The 15,981-nt window shown below is 61.4% G+C and overlaps 1 protein-coding gene and 1 long non-coding RNA gene across 2 annotated transcripts in view; both read left to right on the top strand.

Annotated features, from left to right (window-relative positions):
* TPPP (tubulin polymerization promoting protein) overlaps positions 1-12,519 on the top strand; it is a 28,291-nt gene extending 15,772 nt beyond the window's left edge. The window contains exons 3-4 of the mRNA XM_025388284.1: positions 9,696-9,849; positions 10,464-12,519. Coding sequence (XP_025244069.1) covers positions 9,696-9,849; positions 10,464-10,658 — 349 coding nt within the window. The 3' untranslated portion in view covers positions 10,659-12,519. The remainder of the gene's footprint in view (positions 1-9,695; positions 9,850-10,463) is intronic.
* Positions 12,520-12,668: 149 nt separating this feature from the next.
* Positions 12,669-14,091, top strand: LOC112626318. Its single transcript, XR_003119863.1, has 2 exons — positions 12,669-12,867; positions 12,901-14,091. It is a non-coding gene; the product is annotated as an uncharacterized LOC112626318 (long non-coding RNA).
* Positions 14,092-15,981: the final 1,890 nt, after the last annotated feature.

Below are 15,981 nucleotides of genomic sequence, written 5' to 3'. Positions count from 1 at the left end.
CTTGCAGACTCCCCCAGCTCTAGGGGATGGCAGGGGCAACCAGGGCCAGCAAGTCCTGTTCGTCGTCCTGACAGCTCGCAGCCTCAGTCCTAGAGAAACTGGAGGGGAGGGTCCATCCGGGGACCCGGGTGCAAGCTGGTCTCACCCTTGACCCTGTCCAGACCCAGTGGCCCCTGCCAACCTCCTTTGTGGCTTCCCAGCCTCAGCGTCCTCATGGGCTTAGCCATCGGCCGGTGTGAGAGGAGGCTGTGGCTGGCCCCTCTGGGCAGGTAGTCATGTAGCCTTGTGCTCCCCAGCCTTGGACAGGGCCATCATTTGCCAACACCTTGGTGGTTGGAGCCCATACTAACCCAGGATCACTCATCCCTGGGGCCTCTGGAGACCAGGAAGGCACAAAGAGCCTGCCAGGGCAAGGGGACCAGAAGGGCCCCGACAAGGGCTGGGGCTTGGCCTGCGAGGGTCCGTCTGACAGCCTGCACCCCCCACACTGCACCCCTGGCCACACTACACCTGCCTGTGCTGCACCCCTGGCCACACTGCACCCCTGGCCACATTACACCTGCCTGTGCTGCACCCCTGGCCACACTGCACCCCACACGCTGCACCCCCGGCCACAGATCCTTCGTGGACTGACTCTCGGGGCCGCACCTCCAATGGTACTGTGGCTGAGGCGACTGGCACCTGACTCAGAGGTCCAGACCCCACTTGTGGGCTCTTTGGCGAGAGGCAGCTCCCACAGGCTTGCTGGGGCTCCCATATCACCCACAGGGCTTGTCGTGCCAGCTGCTGCCTGGAAGACAGACCAGCCGCCATCCCTGCTGGAAACCTGCAGCCTCCTGCAGCAGCGGGCTATGCAGTGTAGGCTTGTGTAGACACCCCCAGCCAGCTGCTGGCAGGTCCTGGTGACCAGGGCCGCTCTGGTGGGTCAACAGCCATGGGCAGGCGGCACTGACCTGCGCTGTGCCCAGGAGGCCGGGGGCCAGAGCCTCTGGCACAGACAGTGCCCTTGTCCTGAGCCCAGAACTCACTTTGCCAAGGGACGTGTCCCAGGCACACAGACCAGGAGAGGGAAACTGGGTTGGCTATATTTAGCCCATACAGCGGCAGGTGGGGTTCGCGGAGCGGCCATGGTGTCTGGAGCCTGTGTGGACATTGGCAGGGCTGGCTCCTCCCCTTGGCCGCCAGGGCCCATGTGTCCCCCAGTGCTCCTCCTCCCCCTCAGGTGTCCTTGTTTGGAGGGGACCCAGCCCCTTCGTGGATCCCAGCCCCGTGCTCCTGGCCCCTGGCAGCTGCTCCTCAGCAGGCCTGGGCATGTGGGCGCGTCTGGGACGAGTCCCTGGGTGCCCTCTGTGCCGCCCAATGTGTGCTCTGGGATACACAGGAGCAGACCCAGGGCAAAGCAGTGTGGAGACGGTGCTTGTGGATGAAGCTCCTAGAAGGGCTGGGCAGGAGGTGGGAAGAGCCTCTCCAGGGGCCATCAGCCTTGCAGGGCCAGCCCCATGCGCACAGCCTTGGCGCTGCCCGGACACACCAAGTATGGTGCCAGGTATGATTCCTTCTGCAGAAAGTGGCCTTCAAACTATGGCACATGTGTGCGTGCACATGGCCACATGTGCACACACACGCCTGCACACACCTGCACACACATGCAGAGCTCTCCCTGTGGTGACTGGGGCTTGGCGGCTGTGGCTCATTTGGAGAATGATGGGAGCCCTCCCTGCTCGTGGAGGTGCTGGCACCCCAGAAGGCCGGAGGAGCCCCAGCTGGTCTGGGCCTGTTCCCAGAGCCAGGGCTTGAGCTGCTCAGGCACTTGGGGGCTAAAGCTTGGCCCCCTGCTCCAGCACGGCCACCTCCTCAGTGCAGAACCTGGGACCAGCCTTGGGGTGTGCCAGCCTTGGCTGGCCATGAGGGTCAAGGTCTGGGGGAGCAGACAGCTGTGGCCCGAGCCCAGGGAGGGGTTGAGGCTGAGACCCAGTCCTGGGCAGCCTGGTCGGCTGGCTGGGCACTGTGGGTGGGCGCCGTGTGGCAGATTGTCCTGTGGGCAGCAGCTCAGGTGGCCAGGACCGGGACCCTGGCCTGAGGGGAGGCTGAGGGATTCTGACCTCCCCGCCTCCCAATTCACCTGCAGCCGCAGACCCTTGTGACCCCGGGCTTCCCCCAGGACTGCCTCCACATCTCTCCCACCCTCAAACTGTCCTTCCCTCCTGCAGCCTGGACTCCCCTCGGGGGGCGTCCCTGTGATCCTGGCACAGGGTCCTGACCTCCCAGGTGTGCAGGAGCAAGGGGCCTAAACTCACACACTTGTCTCAGGAAGACAGAGGGGGGCAGGGCCACCAGGAGGGGCTGGCGACACTGGAGATTTTCCTTTAATCTCCAGGAAAAGCAAGGGGTGGTGGGCAGCAGGCCTGAGGGGTATTGGCTTGCTTTTGTTTTGCATTTTGGAGAGGGGGATGCCCACTGTCACTTGTGGGAGCCTCTGCCTCCCTCAGGAGCCTGGGGACCGCGAGGAAGTGGCCTTAGGTACCGCAGAAAGCTGCTGACTCTGACAGGACTTGCAGAGAAAAAGTCCACCGATTTCTGTTTTCGGGGCAGGTTGCCATGGCTCCACCGGCGTGGCGCCAGCTCGGGGTATCTGCGAGCCTTTGTTTAGTCCTCGTTGCCATGGCAGCGCTTGTTTGTTTTGATGTTACTATGTGTTAAATCTTAAACAAATTTCTTGCAGCCGTATGCCAGGTTTTTGTTGAAGACTACCGTTAACCCAGACAATGACTCCCTCCTGCAAAGAGCACGCACTGGCAGCTTCAAAATATTAATTAATGGAGGCATGAGGTGCACAAGCGGGATCGGACCACAAGCGGTGGGAGTGGGGCCCAGTAGGGCCATGGACAGTGAATCTTCTGGCACCTCCTCGAGCCTGGGGAGGGGCCCATGCCATGGGTGCCTCGGGACCCCTGGGGTCAGGCTCAGCCGCTGCCTCCCCACCTGCACCAAACACCACCAGCCTCTGGACAAGGGTCTGCCAGCCTTGCTCACTGGGCCCCCTGTGGGTCCAGCTAGCCCAGGTGGGGGCACCCAACTGATGAGGCAGAGGAAGGAGGGCTGGGCTGGGGTCTCAGCTCGCTGGGAGCCCCAGCCTCCCCCAGGGCCCACGCTTGTGTGCTGGGTGTGGTGTGTTTTCCCAAGTAAATGCACTGATATTTCCTGCAGACACCTAGGCGGAGATTGGGTGGTGGCTTGGCTTGGGGGACTGATACCTGGACGCAGGTTAGGAGGAAACCAGGGCCAGTGGGGGCCTGAGAACAGCAGGGCCAGGCTCCCTGGGGTCTGTGGTCACCCCGAATGGGGAGGACTGCTGAGCCTGGTACACCCCCCAGGCCAGCCAGCACTGGGGTCTGTGGTCACCCCGAGCATGGAGAGCTGGCAGGACACTTTGTCCTAAAGTCTGCAGACTGTTCCCAGTACGGAAGCCGATCCAGCCACCTCCCAGGAGCAAGACCCAGGTTTGGAGAGAATCCAGGTCACTGCGTGTTTGGAGGGCAGCCACCACAGGGCAGGTGAGGTCCTCAGAGCGCTGTGTGTGATGTCCTCCTGTCTGTCCATCTCAGAAAAGCAGTTGTCAGTTTCCCTGGAAGGGCCAGGAGCCTCAGGGCAGCATTGCTCCCCTCCCCCTCCCCCGTGGTACCCAGCCCCGGGGAAGGGTGGGCTGCATTCCCCACACCCAACCCTGTCCCTCCATTACTGTGGGCGCCACCCTGTCCCGGGCTGGTGCTTGGCAGCTCTGGAGCCCTCCGGCCAGTTCTGTCTTTGGGGAGCCTCTAGTGGCCACCCCTGGAAGTGCAGGATGACAGTGGCTTCTGCAGAGTGGAGCCCCTGGCAGGGGTGTCCCTTGACCGTGGGTGCGTCTGTGACTGAGGGTTCATGAGCTCGTGGCACTGTGGCCTCGCAGTCAAGGCCTGTGGCTCCTGTGACCTGCAGGTGCAGTACCGGCAATCCCCAGTGCACTGCATGGTGACAAGCACCCATCTCTTCTGCTCTCCCCAGTGCACTGTGTGGTGCTCGGCCAGTGGTGGGTGTGGCCTTGGCTGTCCACTTTGCCCCATGAGCCTGGCCAGGCAGCACAGGTCATGTGAGAGGGTGACTTCCAAACAGCCAGAAACTGACCTCAGGTGCACAGACCCAAGCCCTGCCAGGGCAGAGACTAGGGCAGATGGAGGCAGCCCAGCCCCTGAGGGCCCCTAGAGAAGGTCGGGCCCCTCACATCTGCCCGGGGTCCCTCTGGGCCCCAAGTCCACGTCCCACCAAGGGCCACCTCTTCCTGGTGACATCCACAGGGCGGTGACCACACATGCACCACCCCCACCCCTTCCCAGGAAAACAAAAAGGCTGGCGGCAACGCAAAATTAGGAGGAATCTTAGGGTGTCCCACTCAGAGGGAAACAGTGGGCGGATCACAGGCGGCCCCTCAGGTAGGGTGGGACCTTCAGTAGCCAGACCTCCGGACCTCAGGCACCCCACCGACCCGCTGTGTGGGGGCTTCATGGTGGTCCTGCCTGGGGTTAGAGCTGGTGCAGCAATGGGAGGGCCCTGGCTCTCAGCCCACCCTAGGGCCTGAGCTGCCATGGCCCAGTGGACATTGTCATCCATCGGCTAAGCTGAGTGGGGTGCAGGAAGGGCTCCGGTTTCCAGAGATAAGGGGGAAAGCCCTCCCAAGTGGCCAGACATCACCTCACCTGCCCCCAGGTGCTCAGCTACTGGTGGAGTCACCTGCCAGGGGAGAATGGGCAGGGCCTGGAGGGCTTGCCACCAACCACGGCCGGCCCCAGGAAACTTTGCTCTAGGTCCTCTGTATCCTGCTGGGGCTTGGGGGAGGCAGGGGGCCCCCATGCTGGGTCCTGCAGGACCAGGACCACTGGACCCTCCTGGAGCAGTGAGAACTCGGAGCTGACGTGCACAATGGCGATGCCAGACAGGGCTCCCCTGAGGCCATGTCTCTACCAGGCAGGAGCCTCCCCAGAAGCCCCCACTGCCCCCGCGGGACCCACCAGCTAGGGGTTCCTTCTCAGCCTCCTCAGGTCTCAGGAGCTAATGGAAGATCCCAGAGGTTGGTGCCCTAGGAGAGCCGCAGCCCCTCACTCTTGGACTCGCCTAAGTACAGGGAGAGGCTGTTTGCCCTGAGATTCCCCTCCACAGCCCCCAGCTTCCCACCTGTGGCAGCCTCTGGACAGGGCACTCCAGCCACAGCAGCTGCAGGCTGAGAGAGCCCAGGGGGAGCTGGCAGCTTTCTCTGGAACCCGAGCAGCAAGCTGTCACCCCACCCGCTGGCCCCTGCGCCTCAGAGAGGTCACCCTGGGAGGGCATTCCTGATTCACAAGGGTGCTGGATGCATAGTCCCGAGCCAGGAGTGCCTGTGACATCCGCCCCGGAGGAACAGGCCTCGGTCCTCAGAGGGCTGTCCTGGCTTGAGCCCAGCTCCCGGAGGCCCCAGGCCGGGTCCCAGTGTCCCCTGAGAGACCGAGCCAGGCCAAGAGGCCAGGGGACTCAGAGCCTGGGAAGTAAGTCCAGGCCCCACAGGGCATCGTGTGTGAGCAGTGGCAGCGCCCGGCTGGGTCGGCTTCCGGGCAGGGCGCGGGGCTGGGGAGCACATGGGCAATGAAGATGCTGAGCTCTGCACTCGGAGGCTCCTCCAGCACCCTGGTATCTGGAGAACAGGCCCACTCTGTGTCGGGAGAGCCAGGCAACCAGACTAAGTGTCTCTGGGGAAGACGCAGGCACCACTGTTCTAGAACTCTTAGGACTGCCCCAGGCAGGGGCACCTGGGTTTCCTGGGGAGAGCTCCCCACCAGCATGGAGCAGAGACCCAGGCGCCCTTTCCCCAAGACACTCGGGGCACAGGCAAAGCAGGTGTCCCGATCTGAATGTCGCCTCTGATGGGGGAGCCCCCTCAGCCATCCCCCTCCCTGCCGAGTGACTCATGCTGGTGGTGCCTGGCTCCGAGGCAGTCAGAAAGGGCTGCGTGCCCCAGCACTGGTCACCAAGCTGGCAGTCAGGCCTGGCATCCGCATGTCAGCTTGGGCAGGGTGTGAATAGAAGAGAGAGCGCCTTTGATGGTCCGGGACTGACAGAGAGGCCCCAAGGGCCCCAGAGAGTCAACACCCCCACAGGGCCCAATGGGCACTGTCAGTTCCAGGCACTGCTGGGCTGCCTGGGGTGGCCTGGCTCCTCCAGCACCACAGGGAATGGTGCGGGTGTCCAGGCTGAGCGCGTCAAGGGGCTAAACCTGCCCCCAACACTGTGCACCCCCAAGCCACGGAGTGGCTCACGGCCTCTCCGGCTCACCGGGCTCACCAGCGCCCCCTGGGGATGCCGCTGAACAACAGCATCCTGTGACATGCGGTTCTGGAATGTGCCCTGCCTGGCTGTCCTCAGCAGTCCAGGCCCCGCCCGGGGCTCTGTCTCCCCATAGCCCCCTCTGGCCACAGCGTGAGGCCTCCGCTCACCTCCCTGGGACCCCATGAGGCGTGGGGGTCGGAGCTGTGGGACCCCGAGCGCTTGGTGTGTTTCTGAGTGGGATTTCTTCTCCTCTGGCACAGTGTGGTTCCTGATGGTGTCTGTTGTGTCTTCAGGACACGCCTGAAAAGTGTGTGGGAACCCTCAGGTGCTGTTTAAACACAGCATCCGCCTTGGGGTTTGGGAACCACCCAGCGGCACCTGCATGTCTGGCTCCAAGCCTGGCCACTTGGCACCCACCGCGTGGGGTGCCTATCCTGGGCTTGTTCTCAGGGGTGCGGTGCCGTCCACGTGCGCACGCATCACAGCACTGTGGTCTAGCCACTGAAGGGCATTGGATTGTTTGGGGTTTGATGACGAGCAGAACAGTGGTAAACATTTGCATTTACGTGTGAGCCTCCGTTTTCATTTCTCTTGGGCAAGGACCCAGGAACGTGACTGCTGGGCCTTCTCTGGCTGTGACAGAAGCTGTCCACAGTGCCTCTGCCATGCTGCTCCGCCGGCTGTGGGTGAGGACGCCCCCCACCCGGCGGCTGCTCAGCTCGAGGTGCTGGCAGTTCGTTTATTTGATTGTCTGTGCTCCCCGGAGGGTGCGCAGGGTCTGGCTGTGGTTTCCCTCCGCACTTCCCTGAGGGCGCCAACGGCCGCCGCCTCTCCAACGCGGCCGCCTCTCCGTGTGCTTGTCTGTCCCCGCTTCCCTGATGGCGCCATCGCAGCCGCCTCTCCGTGTCCTTGTCCGCACTTCCCTGAGGAAGCCAACGCTGTCTCCTCTCCGTGTGGTTGTCTGTCCCCACTTCCCTGATGGCGCCCAAGCGGGCCGTCTCTCCGTGTCCTTGTCCGCACTTCCCTGAGCGTGCCATCGTAGCCGCCTCTCCGCGTGCTTGTCCGCGCTTCCCTAATGGCGCCTACGCGGGCCGCCTCTCCGTGTGCTTGTGTGTCCGCGCTTCCCTGAGGGCGCCCACGCGGCCGCCTCTCCATGTGTCTGTCGGCACTTCCCTGAGGACGCCATAGCGACCACCTCTCCCTGTGCTTATCTGTCCGCACTTCTCTGACGGCAGCAATGCTGCCTCCTCTCCGTGTGCTTGTGTGTCCGCGCTTCCCTGAGGGCGCCCACGCAGCCGCCTCTCTGTGTGTTTGTCGGCACTTCCCTGAGGGGCCATGGCAGCCCCTCTCCGTGTACTTGTCAGCACTTCCCTGGGGGCGCCATGGCAGCCGCCTCTCCCTGTGCTTGTCTGTCGCACTTCCCTGAGGGCGCCATGACGGCGCCTCTCCATGTGTCTGTCGGCATTTCCCTGAGGACGCCATGGCGGCCGCCTCTGGGTGTGCTTGTCTGTCCGCACTTCCCTGGGGGCGCCATCGCGGCGGCCTCTCCGTGTGCTTGTCCGCACTTCCCTGGGTTCACCATGGCAGCCGCCTCTCCCTGTACTTGTCGGCACTTTCCTGGGGGCGCCCACGCGGCAGCCTCTCCGTGTGCTTGTCTGTCGGCACGTCCCTGAGGGCGCCATGGCGGCCGCCTCTCCCTGTGCTTGCCTGCATGCACGTGTTTTCTCTGAATATTGCTGCTTCAAATATTCTGCCCGTCTTTTCACGTGGAATTTTTTTCTCACTGCTGAGTTTTAAGATTCCTTCGTGTATCTCAGAGACAAGTCCTTTCTCAGGCATGTCTCCTCCTCTGTGGCTTGTCTTCTCATTGTCTTAAGGGTATCTTCTGAGAGCACAGTTCCGAACGTTTTGATGAAGTCCAGTTCATCCATTTTTTCCACTATAGGCCATGTTTTGTTGCCATTTCTAAGAAATCTTCACCTAACCCCAGGTCACAGAGATCTTCTTTTGGTGTTCTTCTAGAAGTTTGTTTTAGTTTCATAATTAGGACTGTCCTCTATTTTGAGTTAGTTTTGTATATAGTGTGCAGTATAGACCAAAGTGCATTTTAATTTGCACAGGGATCGCCAGTTACTCCAGCTCCACTTGTGGAAGAGGCAGTCCTTTCTCTCTGGCTTGCCTCTGCACCTGTGGACATCGGCGGACGGCATGCGTGTGGCTGAGCCGGACTCCCCGGGCTGCGGGGCTGGCAGTGTGCCCATGCCCACGTCACTGCCACTTTGCAGTGAAGCCTGGATGAGCTTTGGAGTTGGGTAGTCAGTCCTCTGATTGTTCTCATTTCTTGAAATCGTTTTGGCTATTCTAGGCCCTCTGTTCATTGACTTCTGGAAAGGCTTGCTGGGGTTTTATGGGTCATTTGTCTCCTGAATCTTGGTCACTGTGGTGGATTCTGCCGCTGGGAGTGCCCTTGGAATGCTTGACCTGCTGGGTGCAGCCCTTCTCGCGCTGTTCCAGAGGCTTCCCTGGTGAAATGCAGGTGGCTTTTGCAGAACTGAGCCTCATCCACAGGATCTCTTGTTTTAAACAATGAAAAACCCTACTTTGGGTTAGTTGTGGTAGATCTGATCAGAGGAGAAAAATGTTTTCTAATTAGAATTATTATATAAGAGACCAAGCGTCAGTTTAGAACCCTCTGAAATTGCCTGAATGGCCTGTGGTGGGAGGATGTTGTAAGGTGTGGAGTGTGTTTAGATGCAGCTGTGTTGCGTGACCAGGAGCTGCTCACCACACCTCCCGCACCTGGCTCTGCACCTCTGAGGCCAGGGCAGCGCAGGGGCACAGCGGGCCGCCTGGCGGGTTTTGGAGCCAGGGGGTCTGAAGTGTGGGCCTGTGCCCATGCTACCAAGTGTCCGGGGCGGGGGGCGGCGGCCCCTCCTAACCATGTTCCTGTGTGGGGGACACCTCCACCTGGGACCCCAACACACACAGGCAGAGCGGGGGCCCCAGCAGGTCCTAGGACCTCCAACTCCTGGCGCAGCTGGGCGGGGCTGTGGTGGCCCCCGGAAGAGGAGGTGGGCTCTGCTCCCTAATGGCCTCCCCCACCGCCCCAGCAGAGTGCAGACCCACAGGCACCCAGTGTCAGAGCGGCCTACAGGGCCGTGTGAGCATCCAGCTTTATAGAGGACCTGCTTCCGCCAAGCTTTCTTCCAAGACAGTTTGGATTTGCAGTGCTACCAGGGCGGCCGCCTGCGGGTGAAGCCTGTGAGTTGCTGGGCAATGGCCGCCCAGCTCTGCTCGGACCCACGCCGGCGCGGGCAGCCCTGGGCCGGCCTGCGCCCAGCCCTAAGTTGCCTGTGCCCCTGCAGAGGGAAGTCTTGCCGGACCATCACCTTTGAGCAGTTCCAGGAGGCACTGGAGGAGCTCGCCAAGAAGCGATTCAAAGACAAGAGCAGCGAGGAGGCGGTTCGCGAGGTGCACAGGCTCATTGAGGGCAAGGCGCCCATTATCTCAGGGGTGACGGTGAGTAGGGCGGGGATGGAAGGCGGGGCCTGGAGGGGGGCTGGGGGTGGGGCCTGGCAGGTGGGTGGTGCCTGGGGAGGTGTGGTCAGGAGGGACATGGATTGGGGCGTGGCCTGGAGGGTGGGGCCTGGGGAGGCGTGGTCAGGAGGGCATGGCCTGGTGTGGGGTCTGGGGAGGTGTGGTCAGAAGGGGCATGGATTGGGGGCTTGGCCTGGTGGGGTGGGGTGGGTCCTGGGAGGCGTGGTCGGGAGGGCGTGGCCTGGGGTAGGGTCTGGGGAGGCTTGGTCAAAAGGGGCATGGGTTGGGGGGCCATAGCCTGGAGGGTGGGGCCTGGCTGTCCTGACAGCCCCTTCCCTCTGAGGGTGCAGGTGGTGGGGTCCCCAGCTGCATAAACACCAGGTGGACCGGGGCAATTGTTAGGGTCGTGGCACCCTGCAGGCCCAAGCCTGCCCCAGGGCCACAAGAGGTAAAAATAAGAATTAAAATTAAAAGGGGCATAAATCCCAGGGTTTTTGCCCCTTGCCCACCGCCCCACCGCTGGGAGACCTGCACAGGGCACAGCCACTTCACCTGCTGGCAACTTACCTGTCCCCTTCCTCCCGCTCCTCTTGCAGAAAGCCATCTCGTCGCCCACAGTGTCGAGGCTCACAGACACCACCAAGTTCACGGGCTCCCACAAGGAGCGCTTCGACCCCTCTGGCAAGGGCAAGGGCAAGGCTGGCCGCGTGGACCTGGTGGACGAGTCAGGCTATGTGTCTGGCTACAAGCACGCGGGCACCTATGACCAGAAGGTGCAAGGGGGCAAGTAGCCCCCGCTCCATGCCCCGCGGCACTGCCGGTGTCCCCGGAGCAGGGACTCTGTCACCTCGCACTTCATTACATTCCTGTGCTCACTCGGGCAGAACTCAGATGGGTGCCCCAGAGGGGGCTGGGGGGAGGCCAGGCCCAGGCCTCCCTCCTGCCCCTCCTCCTGCCAGATGCCCCCAGCACTCCCCTCTCGAACCAGGTTTGGGCCCCAGTTCACTGACCCTCCTTATACACCTGCTTCCTCAACCGTTTCCAAAGTGTCTCCCGGATCACATCACATTGGGCACGTGGTTTGCAGGTCAAAGGGGTGTTTTAAAGGAGCTGGCTGTCATGGCAACAGGAGGCTGTGCTGACCTCCTGACTGGCAGACACCTTCCAGGAGCCCTGAGGGTGGCAGGAGCTAATCCCAACCAGCAGGCAACTAACACGGAGTTGGCCCCACACCAGACATGGGAGGTGTCTGTGGGGCCCGAGACCTGTACTGCATGCAGTGGACACCACAGGGCCTTCCCGCTTTCCTGGGCAGAGGGCAGAGTGAGGCCACCTGGCGGGGGTGCTGGGCACCTGGCACATGTGTGGGGAAGCCGGTCACATGGACACAAGTGTGCACACATGCCTACAGGCCAGCTCTGTGCCAAGGGCAACGTCGGAAAAAGGAAAGCTATGGGGGGGCAGTGGGCGGCTTCCCGGCTGACCACAGTGGCCCGGACTGTGAGGGTGGAGTCAGTTCCCTTTGCTTTCCTGAGTAGACGCGGTGGCTGCCTGTGTTCTCAGAGCAGGTCTAGGAAGATTCGGAATGTCTGGTCCCCGTGGTGTTGCCAGGCAAGAGACACGAAGTGCTGAGACACTCCTCACCTCACTGCGTGACAGGGCCTCTGCCCGGCCCTCCTGCTTGCCCATCCTCACTAGCTGCACCCTGCTTGCTTGCAGACCTCCCATTGCCACAGCCCAAGCGCCTTCTTCAACTCTCCTGAAATGACTCGGCCTCACCTCTCCCGGCCCCTCCCTGTGGAGAGCAGGACACCAGGGAGGACCCCCAAGCCTGCAGTGTCTGTGGGGGTTTCTCTGCCAGCAGACGGCCAAGCAGAGCCCATCCAGGACCCTCCACACTGCCAGGACACACCCAGGCGGCCTGGTCTTGCCTATCTGCACCTGGGGAGAAGCTGGCACTCCTGCTCCCTCCTGGGGAGGCTGAAGGGTGTGGCTACCCACTGTCACAATGGCGCACTGCCACTGTCCCTTGGCACGCAAACAGCCACAGCCACGCGTGTGACCTGCTGGGTTGTGGTTCTGGAGTCTACCTGAGGATGAGCCTGCGGCAGTCTTGGGGAAAGGCTTCCAGAGCCTGTTAGCCCGTGGCTACGGTGAGGCTCTGGCCAGGGCAGGGGGCTGCCCAGGGCCAGGCTCACAGCACAGGATGGTGAGGCCCCCTCCCTCACTGGCACGCATGAGCACCACCTGCCTCCCCTGACTCCCAAGGGTGTACCTGCTGCGGCCACAGCCCTGTGGAAGGACTCCCCCTACCTGAGCAGAGCAGGAGCCGCAGGGCTGGAGCTCCCAGACAGCATGGTCTGCTGAAAGTTGGGGGTCTCCGAGGCCCCTCAACAGACTGCCGCAGGCTCATCCCCAGGTAGACCCCAACCTGAGGATGGGGAGGACCTGGCAGGCAGCTTCTCATGGCAGGGCTGGGAAGTTCATGGTGTCTGGCAATAAAGACCAAGGAAAAATGAACCTCAGGCTTCGTGGCTCCTTTAGGATGTCACCTCACCGGCCTGGGGAAGGCGGGGGGTGCACAAGCCCAGCCCTGTGCCCCCACTGAACCTGGCTGGACCACGTGTGAAAGGCAGAACTAATGTACGGAAACATTTGAAAACAACTCTGAATGTGCAGTGCGGAATCGTCCGATTACAGACAAGCGGTCACCGGAATTGCCTGATCACAGCCCATCACAACTCCAAAGCCCTTGTGTTGAAGAGGTCGAGGACGAGCGGTCACCAGACTCACCAATCACAGACGAGCGGGTCACCGGAATCGGCCGATCACAGACGAGCAGTCACCGGAATCACCTGATCACAGACGAGCGAGTCGCCAGAATCGCCCGATCACAGACGAGCGGGTCACCGGAATCGGCCGATCACAGACGAGCAGTCACCGGAATCACCTGATCACAGACGAGCGAGTCGCTGGAATCGCCTGATCACAGACGAGCGAGTCGCTGGAATCGCCTGATCACAGATGAGCGAGTCACCGGGATCGGCCGATCACAGACGAGCGAGTCGCCGGAATCGCCCGATCACAGACGAGCGAGTCACCGGGATCGGCCGATCACAGCCCATCACAATTCCAAAGCCCTTGTGTTGAAGAGGCCGAGGACGAGCGGTCACCGAACAGGGCGGCTCCCCAGGTCCTGAAGCCTGAGACCCGAAGGACCCTGGCACCCTTACACCCTCGGACTGCTGCCGTCCTCGGCCTCCCTGGCCCCAGCGCGGCTCCACCCTGGGCCGCGTCTCCTGGTCTGAGGCTGCGTTTCTCCTTCTTCTGTCCATGGGCAGCCCGGTCCCCACAGTCACAGCCAAGTCACACAGAACGAACGTGACTCCAGAGGACCTTGCCCTGGAGCTGAGCCTGGCGCCGGGTCAGGACGGAGGGACAGGCGGGTTGGGGTCCGCGGGTCCCCACACGCGCGGCAGGCACAGAGGCTCGCCAGGCCTTGCTGCGGTCTGTGGGGACGAGGGACACTGAGGAGAGAGGCACCAGGACCCCAACTCCTGGTCACTGGTTGGCCTCAGACAAGAATGGCCTCAAGAACCAAGCGCATCGGGAGCACACCAGAAACCGGCCCTGAGCACGAGAAGCGTCTCCACCCGGCCTGGGCACCACCCGACCCCGCAGGGAACAGGCCCTGTCACCGACGGGGCACTTCGTCCACGCGGCCAGCACCGACTCACCACAGCCCTTCCCAGACCTGGCTGGAGTGACCGGAGCGGCGGGGCTCATGGCTCCCATCGTGGCCCCTGGAGGTGAGCTCCTTCGCAGAAGCGGACCCTTCACTCTGAGGGAAGTCGTGGCGTGCATTCCGAACCCTAGGACGCCCCTGTGGGTTTCGTGAATGAGATCGAGGCTGCTGTGGCACCCAGCCCGTCCTAGCCTGGAGCACCGTGGGCTCCTGGAGGGAGAGGCCCCACACCCCCGCTCTCCCTCCACACTTCCAGGGTTGGTGCCCACGAGTCAGAGGCACGGCCTCCCCAGTGTCCCACCCTCCCTCAACGGCCCCCAGGCTTTCCTCAGACATGCGGGAGCCAGGAGAGCACCCTTCTCCACTCGGCTCCAAAGCGAATCTTTGAAAACACCCGCTCTGCTCCCGTTTCTGTCACCTAGCCAGGAGGGGTAGCAAAAATTAAGTCACGAGGGCATAGTGGTCACCATTGTCAGTTACAGTTTGTCTGTGGAATCTGTGATTGCATCTGTGTGCCGCCTCCAAACACAGAACATTGTTTGGACAGCAGCCCCACTGCACGTAACAGACCCGTGCATCTTCCTCAGTCAGTTTCTGAATATTGTGAATTCAGGCAGGTGTGTGTTCTCTTCTGCATGTTTTTATGCACTGCCAATTAGCTTCTACTAACCATGGTTCAACAGAAAATAAATGTGTATTTGTGAATAACAGAAACTGCACAGCCTGCAAACCAGGAGAGGGACAGGTTCTGTCGGGGGTGACACCAGGAGAGAGGGACAGGTTCTGTCAGGGGTGACCAGGAGGGACAGGTTCTGTTGGGGGTGACACCAGGAAAGGGACAGTTTCTGTCAGGGGTGACACCAGGAGAGAGGGACAGGTTCTGTCGGGGGTGACACAAGGAGATAGGGACAGGTTCTGTTGGGGGTGACACGAGGAGATAGGGACAGGTTCTGTCGGGGGTGACACCAGCAGAGAGGTACAGGTTCTGTTGGGGGTGACACCAGGACACTGGGACAGGTTCTGTCGGGTGACACCAGGACACAGGGACAGGTTCTGTCAGGGGTGATACCAGGAGAAAGGGACAGGTTCTGTCGGTGAGTGATACCAGGAGAAAGGGACAGGTTCTGTCAGTGGGTGACACAAGGAGATAGGGACAGGTTCTGTCGGGGGTGATACCAGAAGAGAGGGACAGGTTCTGTCGGTGGGTGACACAAGGAGATAGGGACAGATTCTGTCGGGGGGTGATACCAGAAGAGAGGGACAGGTTCTGTCGGGGGTGACACCAGGACACAGGGACAGGTTCTGTCGGTGAGCGATACCAGGAGAGAGAGACAGGTTCTGTCAGGGGTGACATCAGGAGGGACAGGTTCTGTCGGGGATGACACCAGGAGAGAACAGGTTCTGTCGGGGGTGACAAGAGGAGATAGGGACAGGTTCTGTTGGGGGTGACACCAGGAGAGAGGGACAGGTTCTGTCGGGGGTGACAAGAGGAGATAGGGACAGGTTCTGTCGGGGGTGACACCAGGACACAGGGACAGGTTCTGTCGGGGATGACACCAGGAGGAGGGACAGGTTCTGTTGGGGGTGACACGAGATAAGGACAGGTTCTGTCAGGGGTGACACCAGGAGAGGGACCGGTTCTGTCGGGGGTGACACCAGGAGAGAGGGACCGGTTCTGTTGGGGGTGACACCAGGAGAGAGGGACAGGTTCTGTTGGGAGGACAGCGCTGATCGTGTGTCAGCATCAGGAAAGGAGAAAGGCAGAGGGAGCGCATTGAGAAGACTGTTCACACCAGAGTACTTACTCATTTTTATTTACTGCTATAGGATAAGCAACCAGGTAGTGTTCATAACAGTTAGCTTTACCAAAATTAAAGTTCAAATTATATGTTTAAAATATTGTAGCAGAAGATATATGTTTATACTGGACTATTTTTACACCTTCTAATATTCTGTCCCAAGTTTGGGCACAGATGGTGGAGTTGGGCTGGCATCATGTCCTGTGGCCGCCCCACTTGCCTGTCGGTGCCGCTCCATCCCAGACCCCAGGGGTGCCAGCTCAGGGCCAACCACAGCAGCCCTGCGTGGGCGTCACCTCCTACCCCGGCCCCCGCCCTGGGCTGCTGTGGCCGCCTGCTTTTGTGAATGGTGTTTTGTTGGCACAGGGCCTGTCCTGTGTGTTCACACATGCCTGTGGCTCCTTCTGCTGTACAACTGGAGTGGGGAGGAGTTGAGATGGAGACGCCTTGGCCCTGGACACTTATCTGTCCCTCCTGGCCCAGCTCAATCTCCTCCTGTGGGCAATCACGTGTGCACTGGCCACCCTCCCACCCCACACCACACACCATGAGGGGATGGCACAGGGGGAC

The sequence above is a fragment of the Theropithecus gelada genome, chromosome 6, assembly GCF_003255815.1.
Source record: "Theropithecus gelada isolate Dixy chromosome 6, Tgel_1.0, whole genome shotgun sequence".
Taxonomy (NCBI): domain Eukaryota; kingdom Metazoa; phylum Chordata; class Mammalia; order Primates; family Cercopithecidae; genus Theropithecus; species Theropithecus gelada.
This window is presented reverse-complemented; position numbering and strand designations above follow the sequence as displayed.